General features: G+C 39.7%; 1 protein-coding gene across 5 annotated transcripts in view; it reads right to left on the reverse strand.

Moving 5' to 3' along the window:
* Positions 1-14,572, reverse strand: part of ENPP1 (ectonucleotide pyrophosphatase/phosphodiesterase 1) — a 75,266-nt gene that overhangs the window by 26,421 nt on the left and 34,273 nt on the right. For 4 of the 5 annotated variants that reach the window (XM_050949535.1, XM_050949534.1, XM_050949532.1 and 1 more), the window contains 3 exons: positions 12,017-12,114; positions 2,834-2,913; positions 974-1,093 (listed from right to left, as the gene is read on the reverse strand). In XM_050949535.1, coding sequence (XP_050805492.1) covers positions 974-1,093; positions 2,834-2,913; positions 12,017-12,114 — 298 coding nt within the window. Of the gene's footprint in view, positions 1-973; positions 1,094-2,833; positions 2,914-12,016; positions 12,115-13,373; positions 13,706-14,572 lie in introns of those variants that run through there. The other variant, XM_050949537.1, reaches the window with a different exon arrangement.

Genomic DNA, 14,572 nt, shown 5'->3' on the forward strand with positions numbered 1-14,572 from the left:
CAGAAAAGAGAAGAGGAGGAAGGGTGGGGATCTTTGGGTCACTGCAGCTAGAGTGTGTGAAAATGCTAGATGACTTTTCAAGCTCTGGGTATTCGAGGAATTGGGAAAGGCATCTTGGTACAGTCCCAACTAGTATCCACAGGGACCCTGGACTGGAACCATTCTACAGAATTATACTTTTTGGAGGGGGGCTGGAGAGGAGGCAGAAAATGAATAATTAAAATGTTCTAAACTGGGGTAATTGCCATAAAAATAATATAAATAAGATAATTAACAAAAATCCTGCCACCTTTTTTTTCATTATTGCAGTTTACATGTAAACTATTTCAAATCCATTTTACAGCTGCAACAATGTAATCATGTAGTTACGCTGAGTGACAGCTTCTTGGCTACCTTGGAAATGCTCTCTGTAACTTTTTTCAGAGTGGTAGCCATGTTAGTCTGTATCAGCAAAAACAACGAGACGTTCTTGTGGCACCTTAGAGACTAACAAATTTATTTGGGCATAAGCTTTCGTGGGCTAGAACCCACTTCATCAGATGCATGAAGTGAAAAATACAGGAGCAGATATAAATACATGAAAGGATGGGGGTTGCTTTACCAAGTGTGAGGTCAGTCTAATGAGATAAATCAATTAATAGCAGGATACCAAGGGAGGAAAAAACTTTTGAAGTGGTAAGAGAGTGGCCCATTACAGACAGTTGACAGGAAGGTGTGAGTAACAATAGGGAGAAATTAGTATTGGGGAAATTAAGGTTAGGTTTTGTAATGACCCAACCACTCCCAGTCTGGGTTCTGGCCCACGAAAGCTTATGCCCAAATAAATTGGTTAGTCTCTAAGGTGCCACAAGGACTCCTCGTTATTTTCTCTGTAACACTGTTTCTCAGTAACATTATTTTCCTGAGAAATAACTAAACAACATAACCACTATCTCTTGTGTCTCATAGCAGCATATTAGTTATTAATACTTACAGGCTGTCCTTGGTACCACTGCGGATTAAACTTCTCTGCATTTTTAAGTGTGAAGGAAACATTTCTATGGGGGTCGTAGATCTTGTTATCAATTATACCATGGGATTCTGGATACAGCCCCTACAGTTAAGATTGCATCATTATATAAAAAAGAAAATCCTTTTTATAGAAATCCTTATGTACATGTCACTATAAATGCCACAAGTCACAGAATGTTCTAACAGGGTCACATTTCACTGCTACAAAGATCAAATACAGACTGACACTTCTGAAAGGTAATGCTGTATTTTTCAGACTTTGGGTAAGTGGATGCAAGTCTATTGACTTACACTAAGTCTGAATTTGGCTTGACCTCTTCTGGCTGAATTTACAGCCTACTTGCTCTAGTTTTCTTTTATTCTCTTTTAGAGGCATTTAGGAAAAACAGAGCCTAAATGGATGGCATAACCTTAGCCTGACATCTTAAGAGTAGCACAGCCGGTTTGCCACAGAATAGGATGGCCTTCATGAAGTAGTTGGGCGGATCCCCACCTGTTGTTAGATGCCTCCATAAGATAACAGACCTACAAGTAGCTCAATGGTGGGGCGTGGGGAGCTTCAAGGAGTAGGGAGGCTTCTGAGGAGACCCTGTGACAGGGAAAGGAGCTGGAAGGGTGCTTACGACTCCAGCTAGGTGAAAGACGAGGCTGGGGATACCTGCTGTGTGCCTGGTTTACCTATTTTGATTGATGCTGAACTATGTTTGTGATTGAATAAATACATGCCTCAAAAAAAGGAATGGAATAGTGACAGTGGGGAGCTTTATTTACACACTATTTGGAGAGTTAGTTCTCCAGCTTTCATAAGAGTGGGAGAACTGAGGCAGAGGATAGTCTGATGCCAGGTTAAGGGAGACCCCATTACATGGTGGCAGAGCAAAACTCTATCAAGTCACCTCTTCAAATTTGGGAGTGTGTGTCTTGGGGGGAAGGGAGCAACTTTTTAAAAAATAAGTAGAGATCCAGAGACTGTGCACATAACAGCATCCACTGTCATGCCACTCAAAGAGGCAGCAGCACTGATGAGTCAGAAGCAGAAGGAAGTGAGGCTGTGATTCCATCAGTCTTAATTTGAGTTCTAAACTCTTTGACCATGAAGCTCATGGGAGTCTGCTGATAGATCATAGAAGGCAGTAAGACACAATCCACTTTTGGAAGCTTTTTTTTTAATTGGTTTATTTTCTCTTGTGTATATTCAAGATGAGAGAAACCTTAGAGATCAGCTGTTTGTGACACCTTCCACCCTTGGGCTGCTTCTGAATCAGATTTGAATCCTAGACAGCCTTATATCTCCTCATACCTTCAAAACTCAAGAGATTTTCAGATTGCTGGTTCCATTTCAGACCTCATCTATGACTACTTAATGTTACAATTTCTGTTCCATGGGTGGGGCATAAGGCACATATCTTCCCAAAGAAAAGGAATGAGAAAAGAACCTAGCTTGCTTCCACCCCACTGGCCAAAACTGTGATTCAGCGGATTATGCCAGATTCATACCAATGCACAAAGTGAAGAAGTATAAATACCAATTTATAATGCCACAGGAATTCTTACACCTGGTATTAGATACTTTTTTTAATTAATTATCAGGATTAAGTTAATCTAACCAGGCATAAGTAGTCTTTATATAGTGATTGTCACACATTAAGCCAGATCTTAGCATGAAGAGAAAAGAAGTGTGGAATCTATATTTTTATAGTCCTGTGGGAAATCTGAAGTATTGTTCTTGTTGGGTTTTATTATCCACAAATCCTATTTCCCCCAGAATTGATTACATTCAGAACAATCTATCTTCTAGAGAGAAAAACAAAGAAGTTCTTACTGTAACAATGGTGTAGTGATTGGGGAACGTTTTTGTTGGATACACTGGTCTCATGTTGGGAGTGTATGTTCCACATTTTTCTAGGGGGAAAAATGTAAAGTTACAAAAGTGAAAAAAATTCACAAGACTCAACTATGTATACATTCAGTTTTAAAAATCACACCCCTGTAGAGTTTGCACTCTGCAACATTCTAGAATTCATACAGTAAACTCCTCACTTAACGTTGTAGTTATGTTCCTGAAAAATGCGACTTTAAGCAAAATGATGTGAAGAAAATCCGATTTCCCCATAAGAATTAATGTAAATGGGGTGAGGGAGGTTAGGTCCCAAGGAAATATATATATATATATATATATATATATATATATAGACACACACACATACAGTATAAGTTTTAAACAATTTAATATTGTACACACCAATGATGATTGTGAAGCTTGGTGGAGATGGTGAAGTTAGAGGATGGAAGAGGGTGCGATATTTCCCAGAGAATGTCTTACTGCTAAATGATAGAATAGCATTCAGCTGAGCCCTCAAGGGTTAACATGCTGTTGTTAATGTAGCCTCATACTCTACAAGGCAGCACAAATGGAAGGAGGGGAGACAGCATGGCAGACAGAGACAGAGAAACACACCCTGCGTGTGGGAGAGAAAGAGAGATGCACATTGCCCCTTTAATTACGCTGACCCCACTCTAAGTACATTGCCTTTAAAAAGATCAGGAAGTTGAGACAGCAGCTGCGGCCAGCAAGCTCTCTCCATCCTGAGCCCCACTCTGCTGTATATGGAGAATGGGTAAGCAGGGTGGGGGGGGCAGGAGTAGTGGGGACAGGACACCCTGACATAAGCCTTCCTCTTCCCCACTCCCCTGCACAGCAAGCAGGAGGCTCCCAGGAGCAGCTCCAAGGCAGAGGGCAGGAGCAGCACATGTCAGTGGTGGGAGGACAGCTGAACTGCTGGCAATTGGTCGCCTGCTGGGTGGCTGCTGCACAGGGAACTTAGGAGAGCAGGAAGCTGATAGGGGCGCTGCCGGTCCACCATGGTTCCAAGCCCCCACCAACTAGCTGCAATGGGCTGCTCTTCCTGCAAGCAGTGGGCAAAGCAGCCAGCTGCCAAACAATGTTATAAGAGAGCACTGCAAAACTTTAAACAAGCATGTTCCCTAACTGATCAGCAACATAACAACGAAACAACATTAACTGGGACGGCTTTAAATGAGGAGTTACTGTACTTATGTCAGAAAGTCACATTTGATTTAACAGCTAGTGGTAGAAATGCATTCTAGATACTCCTTATGGAGCAGATCTTTAACCACTGAAGTCAATGGTCACAGAATCAGGCCTTTTGAACAATACCTGGTGCAGATGTATACAGGAATGACCAAAGAAGTTACGCTGTTCCAATCAGAACACCGAACTGGCAGCTGGTGAGAGTGCTGTGCAGTGTGAGCACTAGTAATGATTTCAGTCTGGGAGTTCCCAGAAGCAAAGTAGCTTTTGACTGAGGGCTATAAATGCTGTCTTGCCCCAGTTATCTTAAGGGTATGTGACAAATTGCTATTTACTTTGCTTTCAGTTTATATACACATCCCATAAAAGGGAGTGTTTATTATGTTCTCTAGGCATAACCTCAAACTTATGTTCTTGCCAAAGAATTGGGGGTCTCTTCAAAAAAAAAATCACTGACAGTATATATTAGAATGAAAAATTATTCATGTTTGGCCAAAATGGTAAAATTTGGATTCCTTAAGCAAGTTGCCTAAATCCATACTCAAGCACCAAAATAGGTGTTCTCTTCTTCTGAAAATTAGGACAATAACCCTCACTAAAGTATAAAAAAATACCACATAAAGACCAAAAGTTTTGTGTAAAGCAGGAGTCAGCATCCTTTCAGAAGTGGTGTGCGAGAGCTTCATTTATTCACTCTAATTTAAGGTTTTGCATGCCAGTAATACATTTAATGTTTTTAGAAGGTCTCTTTCTATAAGTTTATAATATATAACTAAACTATTGTTGTATGTAAGATAAATAAGGTTTTTAAAATGTTTATGAAGTTTCGTTTAAAATTAAATTAAAATGCAGAGCCCCCTTGGACCAGTGGCCAGGACCCAGGCAGTGTGAGTGCCACTGAAAATCAGCTCGCATGCCATGCCATAGGTTGCCTACTCCTGGTGTAAAGGATAAAGATAAGCATAAAGTTAATGATTCATTAGATTGATTTTCTGCTCTGTAATCTATGCATGCACTTTGGATCATTCTCTCCCATATGTTCAGTATAGTATAGATGTTGGCAGAGTTTAAGAAATCTTTATATCCAACATGTTATTTTGCTACATCAGCTGAACCTGATCTAAGACACATTGAATCTACTGGAAAAAGTCTTGTGTTGCTTTCAATAGGCTATGGACTAGGCACCAACTGGAGAAAAACAAATTTTGATAAAATAAGAACAGGCCAAACCCTCTCCTAAAATTCATAATATTCCCTTTTTAGAGTATAATAAAAGGCATCCTCCCTACCAAGTCTTTCTGGTGCTCTGGGACATAGCGACCCCTTCAAGCATTTCCAAACTTGTTGTCCTAGCTATCTCCCCAGATGCTATTTTTCTAAAGCCTGAAAATATAAATCTTGAGAATTTGTTAACCAAATTTTGGCAGGGACTTTACTTTGTCTTCCATTCTACTTGGCTCACTTCCCATATTTCAAAGCCAGATAAGGGTAAAGACAAAAAGAGGAATTGTTTGAAAATTGATGTATTGAAGAGTCAAAAGAAATCTGCAACCCCCTTTTCCCAAACCAAAATGTACATGTGACAGCGTGGGATATATCTGGGTCAAACTGTGAACTCCAATTTGTCACCTCCATTTTGGATTAGGACATCCATTTTTTGTTATATGATGAACTTGTGTCTAACCTGGCTCAAAGAAAGCTTATTGCAATGTATTCTAGTAAGCTACCCTGCTCAGGAAAGATGTGATCTCTAAGAATCCATCAAGACAACAATCTAGAGCCATTGAGGGTCTTTCAGTTACCAGCCCATTGCCAAGGAACAATGGACTCTCTACACAAAAGCCCAGAGGGGTGAAGGGATAAGCATACCAATGGAGCACATGGCCAAAAAGGAAGCAAGACTTTATAAAAGAGGGCTTCTCTGTGAGTAGGGCCATCTATCACCACATGCAAGAAGACTGCTGGAGGAAGAGGAAATCTGGCTAGCCTGAAATGCAGACAGGACCTCAGACTCATAGAAGGGGTGAGATCAATCTAGGGGAGAGTGCATCTCAGACTTATGAATTTGCAAAGATCTGTCACTTTAGTGCTGTTAAAGAGTAAAGTGACTGTGGTTAAGAAATTTCTTTGCTAAGCCTGTGTTCTTTGCTTTTCTGCCATGTTGTCCTGTGATGGCTAAACTAGAAGCCACAGTGCCCATAGCTAGGTAGAACTCTGAGGGAATGTGTGCAAGCAACCAGGAGGCCTGGGAGGTCTGAGGCAGTAGTCCCAGGATCTGGGGTGGCTGGAATGTGGAGTCCCATGTCCTAAGGAAGGCTCAGAAAAGAGGTTAGAGCCTGGGTGTATGCCCTAGAGACCAGAGCTAGGAACAATGACTAGATTCAATCAACACCCAGTTGGCTTAGTAACACATGGACTTAACATTTGTGTCCACACACAACAGACTGGTGACCATCCAGAGAGACTGGGCCAGACTGTAGCAATACACACTTCTGGAAGACCTCTGAATGCCAGCCCCTTACCCCTCACATCTTAAAGGTGGAGGATCAGAATGATGGCAGCCCTCCACCACGGGGTATGTATTATTGTTTTGCTTAGTTAATTTGTCTGATGAATTTTGGTGGTTTTTTTATTGTGATTTTTTCCCCATCTTTTAACCAGTACTATAAATGAACGTGTCCTGCAAATGAAGTGCATCTGACAATTTCCCATCAATTGTGAAGCAATTTATTCATTGTTTTTTAATATTCTACCAGAAACAGATATTTTTCATCGTTTCTTCCTCTAATATATCATAAGTTGCTCGTTGTCCAGCAGGGAATTGAGGCCCTCATCTTGCAAACACTTATCCACATGCTTAACTTTATGACATCAGTAGTCCCACTGACTTTGGCAGCACAATACACTGTAAAATTAGGCACATGCATAAGGGTTCTCTGGATCAGGACCCTAGAATGGCTAGTGTTGATGAATTGTTATTTATGTTCCAGTGTCAGACTGATATTGTTCAAGAAATGGAACAGAATTGCACCCGCTTATCTTTATGAACAAAAACTGTGTTTTATGTTTGTAATTATAAGCATTTTAACAAAATCTTAGTTAAAAATAAAGTGGAAAAAAATTGATGTTTTTTTCCATGTCTAATAATGAATGCTACAGAGACATTGTTCTATGGGGGGATTGTAATGACTCCAATTTGGCTATTTAAATCCTAACTCTTAAGTGGAATGAACAGGAATTTTATATTCGTGGGTCCCGGTCCTGCAAATACATATGCATGAGTAGTTCCAATAGTACTACTGATCTGCATAGTTACTCCTGTGTGCTACTATTTGCCAGGTCAGAGGCTATGTGGTGCTATTAATTTATTAAGTGTGCTATGAAAATAAGTTAGCAACACATTGATGTACAATATTAAATGACAATAATTTACATATAGCACCTACCATTCCAGAAGGTTTCATTACAAACTATAGGCCAAAATTAAAGGGCACTTAAATCAATGGGATTCTTGCCATTGACATCAAAGGCATTCATCAGGCTTCAGTCCTTTGACTAAATCATGGGGAGGATGAGGAGTCATTGTGCTATAACAGCGGTAGATGAAGACACTCTGCCAGAATTCCTCCAAGGGCCCCCGGTTGTGCACACTACATCAGGAGCTTCAAACTTTGAAAAGGTCCATCATGTATTTCCTCTCTCGTGCTGGCCCAGCTCTGCTTATCAGTGTGGATGTGAGGCCTGTTTACCCCAGCTTCATCCTTCTTTGGATTAGATAGTGCTACTGCTGACTCCAAGCTAGCACAGGGTTTGCACTCCCTTTCCATACTGTGGCTGTCCTCTGCACAGGACATGAAGGAGAGGCTAAGGCTCCTTGCACCATATCCTATCCTCCTTGTGCCCCCATGCACTGACAGCCAAAATTGGGCTATATTTCCACATATCGGCATGTACATACCATAAGTCATTTAACCTGCAAATTAAATGCAGGCAAATTAAATGCAAAGGTGTCTATCGCTGAACAATATCCCCACTATTTTACATAATAGGATGTGACTTCAGCTGGTCACAACATTTCCAACTAAATGAAATTTCATCAAAGCCAAAATATTATCAGTTTTAAAGTTTTTACTGGTAAGGTTTTTTAGGTCCAAGGTTCTCTGGTCCAAAGTGACCAGAGACAGACTAACTCTTGCCCTCGCTAGTTTGGTGGCATGGCACCGGCCTGGGATGTGGGAGACCCAACTTCAAGCCTGCCCTGTCTGATTCAGAGTGATCTGGGATGAAAAGCACTGCTCTGAGTCAGGCAGAGAAGGCTCAAACCTGGATCACCCACATCTCAGGCCAGTGCCCATGTCACCAGACTAGAAAATGTGAAAGTTAGTCTCTCTCATCAGGAGTTCCCTGTACCTTAAAAAAAGCTCAGTTTTTAATAAAAATATGGACTTTTTGACATAATTCTATTTCCTTAAAGTGTTTGAAAGATTTTGATTTGGTTCAGTACAAAATTAAAACAAATTTTCAAAACTTTGAAGTTGCTGTGCTATGGAATTGTCATCCTCCAGTCAGCTCTAGTTGTGATGAAGATCATAGAACCATAGAACTGGAAGGGACCTTGAGAGGTTATCTAGTCCAGTCCCCTGCAGTCGTGACAGGGCTAATTATCTAGACCATTCCTGACAGGTTTTTATCTAACATGCTCTTAAAAATCTCCAATGATGGAGATTCCACAACTTCTCTAGGCAATGTATTCCAGTGCTTAACCATCCTGACAGTTAGGAAGTGTTTCTTAATGTCCAACCTAAACTGCCCTTGCTGCAGTTTAAGCCCATTGCTTCTTGTCCTACCTCAGAAGTTAAGAAAAAAAATTTCTTCCTCCTCCTTGTAACAACCTTTTACGTACTTGAAAACTGTTATGTCCCCTTTCAGTCTTCTCTTCTCCATACTAAACAAACCCAATTTTTTCAATCTCCCCATATAGGTCATGTTTTCTAAACCTTTAATCATTTTTGTTGCTCTTCTCTAGATTCTCTCCAATTTGTCCACATCCTTCCTGAAATGTGGTGCCCAGAACTGGACACAGTAATCCAGCTGAGGCCTAATCAGCGCGGAGTAGAGCAGAAGAATTACTTCTCATGTCTTGCTTACAACACTCCTGCTAATACATCCTACAATGATGTTTGCTTTTTTTGAAACAGTGTTACACTTTGACTCATATTTAGCTTGTGATCCACTATGACCCCCCAGATCCCTTTCCACAGTACTCCTTCCTAGGCAGTCATTTCCCACTTTTTATGTGTGCAACTGATTGTTTCTTCCTAAATGGAGTACTTTACATTTGTCCTTATTGAATTTCATCCTATTTACTTCGGACCATTTCTCCAGTTTGTCCAGATCATTTTGAATTTTAATCCTATCCTCCAAACCACTTGCAACCCCTCCCAGCTTGGTATCATCCACAAATGTTATAAGTGTACTCTCTATGCCATTATCTAAATCATTGATGAAGATATTGAACAGAACTGGACCCAGAACTGATCCTTGTGGGACCCCACTCGTTATACCCTTCCAGCATGACTGTGAACCACTGATAACTATGCTCTGGGAATGGTTTTCCAACCAGTTTTGCACCCTCCTTATAGTAGTTCCATCCAGGTTTAATTTCCCTAGTTTATTTATGAGAAGGTCATGTGGGGCAGTATCAAAAGCTTTACTAAAATCAAGATATACCACATCTACCACTTGTCCCCCACCCCACCCCCCATGCATCCACAAGGCTTGTTACTCTGTCAAAGAAAGCTATTGGGTTGATTTGACATATTTTTGACAAATCCATGCTGACAGTTACTTATCACATTATTATCTTCTAGATGTTTGCAAGCTGATTGCTTAATTACTTGCTCCATTATCTTTCTGGGTACAGAAGTTAAGCTGATTGGTCTGTAATTCCCTGGGTTGTTCTTATTTCCCTTTTTATAGATGGGCACTATATTTACCCTTTCCAGTCTTCTGGAATCTCTCCCATCTTCCATGACTTCTCAAAGATAATCACTATGGCTCAGATATCTCCTCAGTCAGCTCCTTGAGTAGTCTAGGATGCATTTCATCAGGCCCTGGTGACTTGAAGTCATCTACTTTGTCCAATTTTTAACTTGTTCTTTCCCTATTTTGGCCTCTTCTGATCCTACCTCATTTTCACTAGCATTCACTACATTAGACATCCAATCACCACCAAACTTCTTGGTGAAAACCAAAACAAAGAAGTGATTAAGGACCTTCCACAATTCCTGTTGTTATTTTTCCCCACTTATTGAGTAACGAGCCTACCCTGTCCTTGGTCTTCCTCTTGCTTCTGATGTATTTGTAGAAAGTTTTCTTGTTACCCTTTATGTCTCTAGCTCGTTTGATCTCATTTTGTGCCTTGGCCTTCCTAATTTTGTCCCTACATACTTATGTTATTTGTTTATATTCATCCCTTGTAACTTGACCTAGTTTTCACTTTTTGTAGGACTCTTTTTTGTTTTTTAGATCATTGAAGATCTCCTGGTTAAGACAGGGTGGTTTCTTGCCATACTTCCTAAATTCCTACACAGTGGGATAGTTTGCTCCTGTGCCCTTAATAATGTCTCTTTGAAAACCTGCCAACGGTCTTCTATTGTTTTTCCCCTTAGACTTGGTTCCCATAGGATCTTACCTACCAACTCCCTGAGTTTGCTAAAGTCTCCCTTCTTGAAATTCATTGTCTTTATTTTGCTGTTCTCCCTCCTACCATTCCTTAGAATCATGAACTCTATCATTTCATGATCACTTTCACACATGTTGCCTTCCACTTTCAAATTCTCAACCAGTTCCTCCCTATTTGTCAAAATCAAATCTAGAACAGCCTCTCCCCTGGCAGCTGTCTCCACCTTCTGAAATAAAAAATTGCCTTCAATACATTCCAATAACTTGTTGATAATCTGTGCCCTGCTTTGTTGGTTTCCCAACAGATGTCTGGATAGCTAAAGTCCCCCATCACCACCAAGCTTTGGATGATTTTGTTAGCTGTTTAAAAAAACCCTAATTCACCTCTTCTTCCTGGTTAGGTCGTTTGTAATAGACCCCTACCGTGACATCACTTGTTTTTTACCCCTTTTATCCTTACCCAGAGACTTTCAACAAGTCTATCTCCTATTTCGATCTCAATCTCAGTCCAAGTGTATACATTTTTAATATGTAAAGGAGAGAATGGTTTTCATTGTTATTTTTAGATAAACAGAATGTAGTCACTCCAGATTGCAATTTGGATAGCACAGCAAACCTGACATTGCTACTCAGGCAAGAAGTACCATGGAATTTTTACAAGTGGTCAAGAGTTTGGTTGTATGCCTTATGTTTAAATTATCCTTATAGTTATAAGAGATAAAAACTTTGGGCTTCAAAAAAAAAGAAAACAACTAAAAATTTATATTCGGTAAAACACCACAAAGCCTGTTGAAAAAAAGCACTAAGACTATGGCCGTTTCTAGTCACTCATTCATTTAATGAAATGAAATTCCTCCCTCAAATGTCATCATTTTCCTACTCCATTCATCAGCTCTTGCATTTTATTAGTCGTTTCTCATATTTTCTCCACCACGCTTTCCTTCTCAAAATATTGAAATACTTTCTACCCCTTTTTCCATTATTTTGTCACCTCCCCATCTAAATACAAGTCACTCTGCAGGCTGAATCATACTTTAGAAATGGTATGGAGTCAAAACATCACATCTAACTGTTTTTTTATTTTGCAAAATTATCACTGCTTACCCACAGAAAGGGCTGCTCAACCATTTTCAGTCTCTTACTGAAGAATACTTGGCCAGCTCCTGGTGAAGTGTTTAAAAGAGTTCTCCTTGTATTCTTAAAACAATGGACAGCTTAGATTTTTCTAATAAAGTGTCATGTTATTGCTTAGACAGAGAATCTACTCACGTAATTTGCTAATAACAGGAAGAAGTCCACTCCAGGTATGCAAATACTCTGCTCTGAAGCCATCCAAAGAAAACAACAAAACTGGGGGTTTCGCAAACCTGAACAATTAGAAATAAGAGAGTTAAAAGAAAAATATGGAATTTAATATCTTTACACTGCTTTTTCAGTGTAAAGAGCTAAACAGTTACTCAGTGTTCACAACTACAGCTAGGCAGAAATTTTTCAAAGTTTGTTTGCTGAAAAAGAGAGTTCCAGTTGACCAGAAACTATTCATAAATTTGACCTGAGAGTTTCTGCTGGAGAAAAGATTTTCAAGGGCAGCAAAGTTTGTCTTTTATAAGATTTAGCCCAATGGTTAACATATTTGCCTAAGTCATGAGAAATGGGGGTTTAAAGGCCACTCTGGGGTAGAGATTTGAACTCAGATCTTCCCTTTTCCAGGCCAGCACTCTAACAACCAGGCTATAAGTCATTCTACAGTTAATTGATCCTGTTGGAGCTGGTCAACTTTGTATAAATGCTTAAAAGTCAATTGTGCCAAATAGCAAGAATAACTCTATAGCCTGGCGATTAAGGAACTCACCTTGGAGATAAGAGATTTGGATTCAAGTCCCTTCTCTGAATCAGCCAGAGAAAAGATTGGTATTTACATATCTTGGTCCCTTGAGCTAGCCTAACCTGAAACGTAAGGATATCCGACACATTCTTTCTCCACCACCACAGGAAAAGACAAGGATTTTTCTTTTCAAAAGAAAATAATTTATCCTTTTGCATAAATCATGTAGGCCCAGATCCTGCAGAGACTTCAATACATGCTTAACTCTAAGCATGTGATCAGTCCCATTGAAGTCTGTGGGATTAGTCAGGTGAGTAATGTTAAGCACACGCTTAAGTATTTGTAGGATCAGAGCCTTGTTCTACTCTGGACCATCAGAACCCACCCAATGCAACCCAAAACAAAGAATTAAGAGTGATTTAAAAGCACAAAATTTGCAAGTATGACAAGGAAACACCAATTAAGTAACGGTACATTAGGAAACACTCAAAATACAAAGAAGTCCAGTTGCTGTACAGACCCAAGAGCAATTCTATTAGCTCAAAGTGAGCGCTGAGCAAGATTCACTTGCATTCTTGTTTATTCCTACTCTAGGAATGGAACATGCAGTTTTCATTTGTTATCATTGGTGGGGGGCTCTGTCTGTCTGTCTCAAACTAGACCACACATCACCCTTTCTGGACTGGGTTTTATGGAAGAGTTTCTGGCTGAACACCAATAGACACTAGTTTGGTAAAAGTCTCTAGCTGACCATTCTGTCTACACAATAAACTCAAAACTGCTAGAACAAAAAGCACAAACCATAAATGGTAGCTCCTATGTTTTATACCATTGCTCTGGCTTCTCATCAGCACAACCCTCTTCCTTGTTTGTCTGTCTTTGAGGATGACAGCCCCTTCTTTTAAGATGTAGAACTCAGGAGTACCAAGTCAGCTTGCAGCTGATAGCAACTCCCTTGAGTTGCCTCTGAACCCTGGATGGGAATTAACTCTCAAAACCCCAGACAGTTGGCAGGCTCAGCAATGCCTCTCCACTCACGAAGGTGGGGGCCAAAAGGGAGGTGGAATTAGAGCTGAATTGAAACTGGAATTTCTTTCTGTGGGAAATGCTGACATTTCAAAAGTTGTTTATGTTCCAAACTGGAATAGAAAGTCAAAATTTAAAAGTATTTTGTGGAAAGGAAATTCCCAAATATTTATTTTTGTAAACATCAAATTTTTTCATATATGGTAGAATCATTTCGTGGCTGAAATGTTTCAATGGGAGAAAACATTTTTTTCCAACAACATCTAAACATAAAATTATTATAATATAATTATTTTATAATACATATTATATTTAATGTGAAAGCAAAATTAAACAAAATCGATAGTCAAAAGAAACCTTTTGACATTATCTAAATGTAAAATCAAATCATCCCACAAAAGTCTGCAACTGACTTCAATTTTAAGGCTCATTTTTTGATCATCTCATAGGTCAAAATATGTGCATGAAATGCAGGTCTTTTTTCTTACTACCCATGGGCAGCTGTAACTTGTACTCATGCTCATCGTTGATGTCATAGACTTGATCCCTCACTCCTTACACAATGAAAACGTAGCTTAGGTAAAGACTGCAGAAGTAGGCCTGATGTGGAAGCTGGACCACAGGGCATACCTGCTGCCTCACAGATATACTGAGCTATGCTGATAGCACAGATTCCTCAATGTGAAATATGAACTCCTCTAATTAAAACTTTTACAAAATTATTCATGCTGCATTTTCCTTATGTATTTAAGTATTTCATACGTCATAACCCAACTGATCCAATGGGAACAAATTAGGAAGAGATAGGCAAAAAATTTTTAAAAATTATTCCATTTGGAGTAAGTAGGGACTGTGAAGACATTTGCACAATGGTCCCAAACACCCATGCATGTGGCATATCCATAGTAAATATAACGCAGCTATTTTGGTTTCAGAAGCCTGTGCTCACAGCCCATACTGAATCCCAAACAAGA

The sequence above is a fragment of the Gopherus flavomarginatus genome, chromosome 4 (genome assembly GCF_025201925.1).
Source record: "Gopherus flavomarginatus isolate rGopFla2 chromosome 4, rGopFla2.mat.asm, whole genome shotgun sequence".
Taxonomy (NCBI): Eukaryota; Metazoa; Chordata; order Testudines; family Testudinidae; genus Gopherus; species Gopherus flavomarginatus.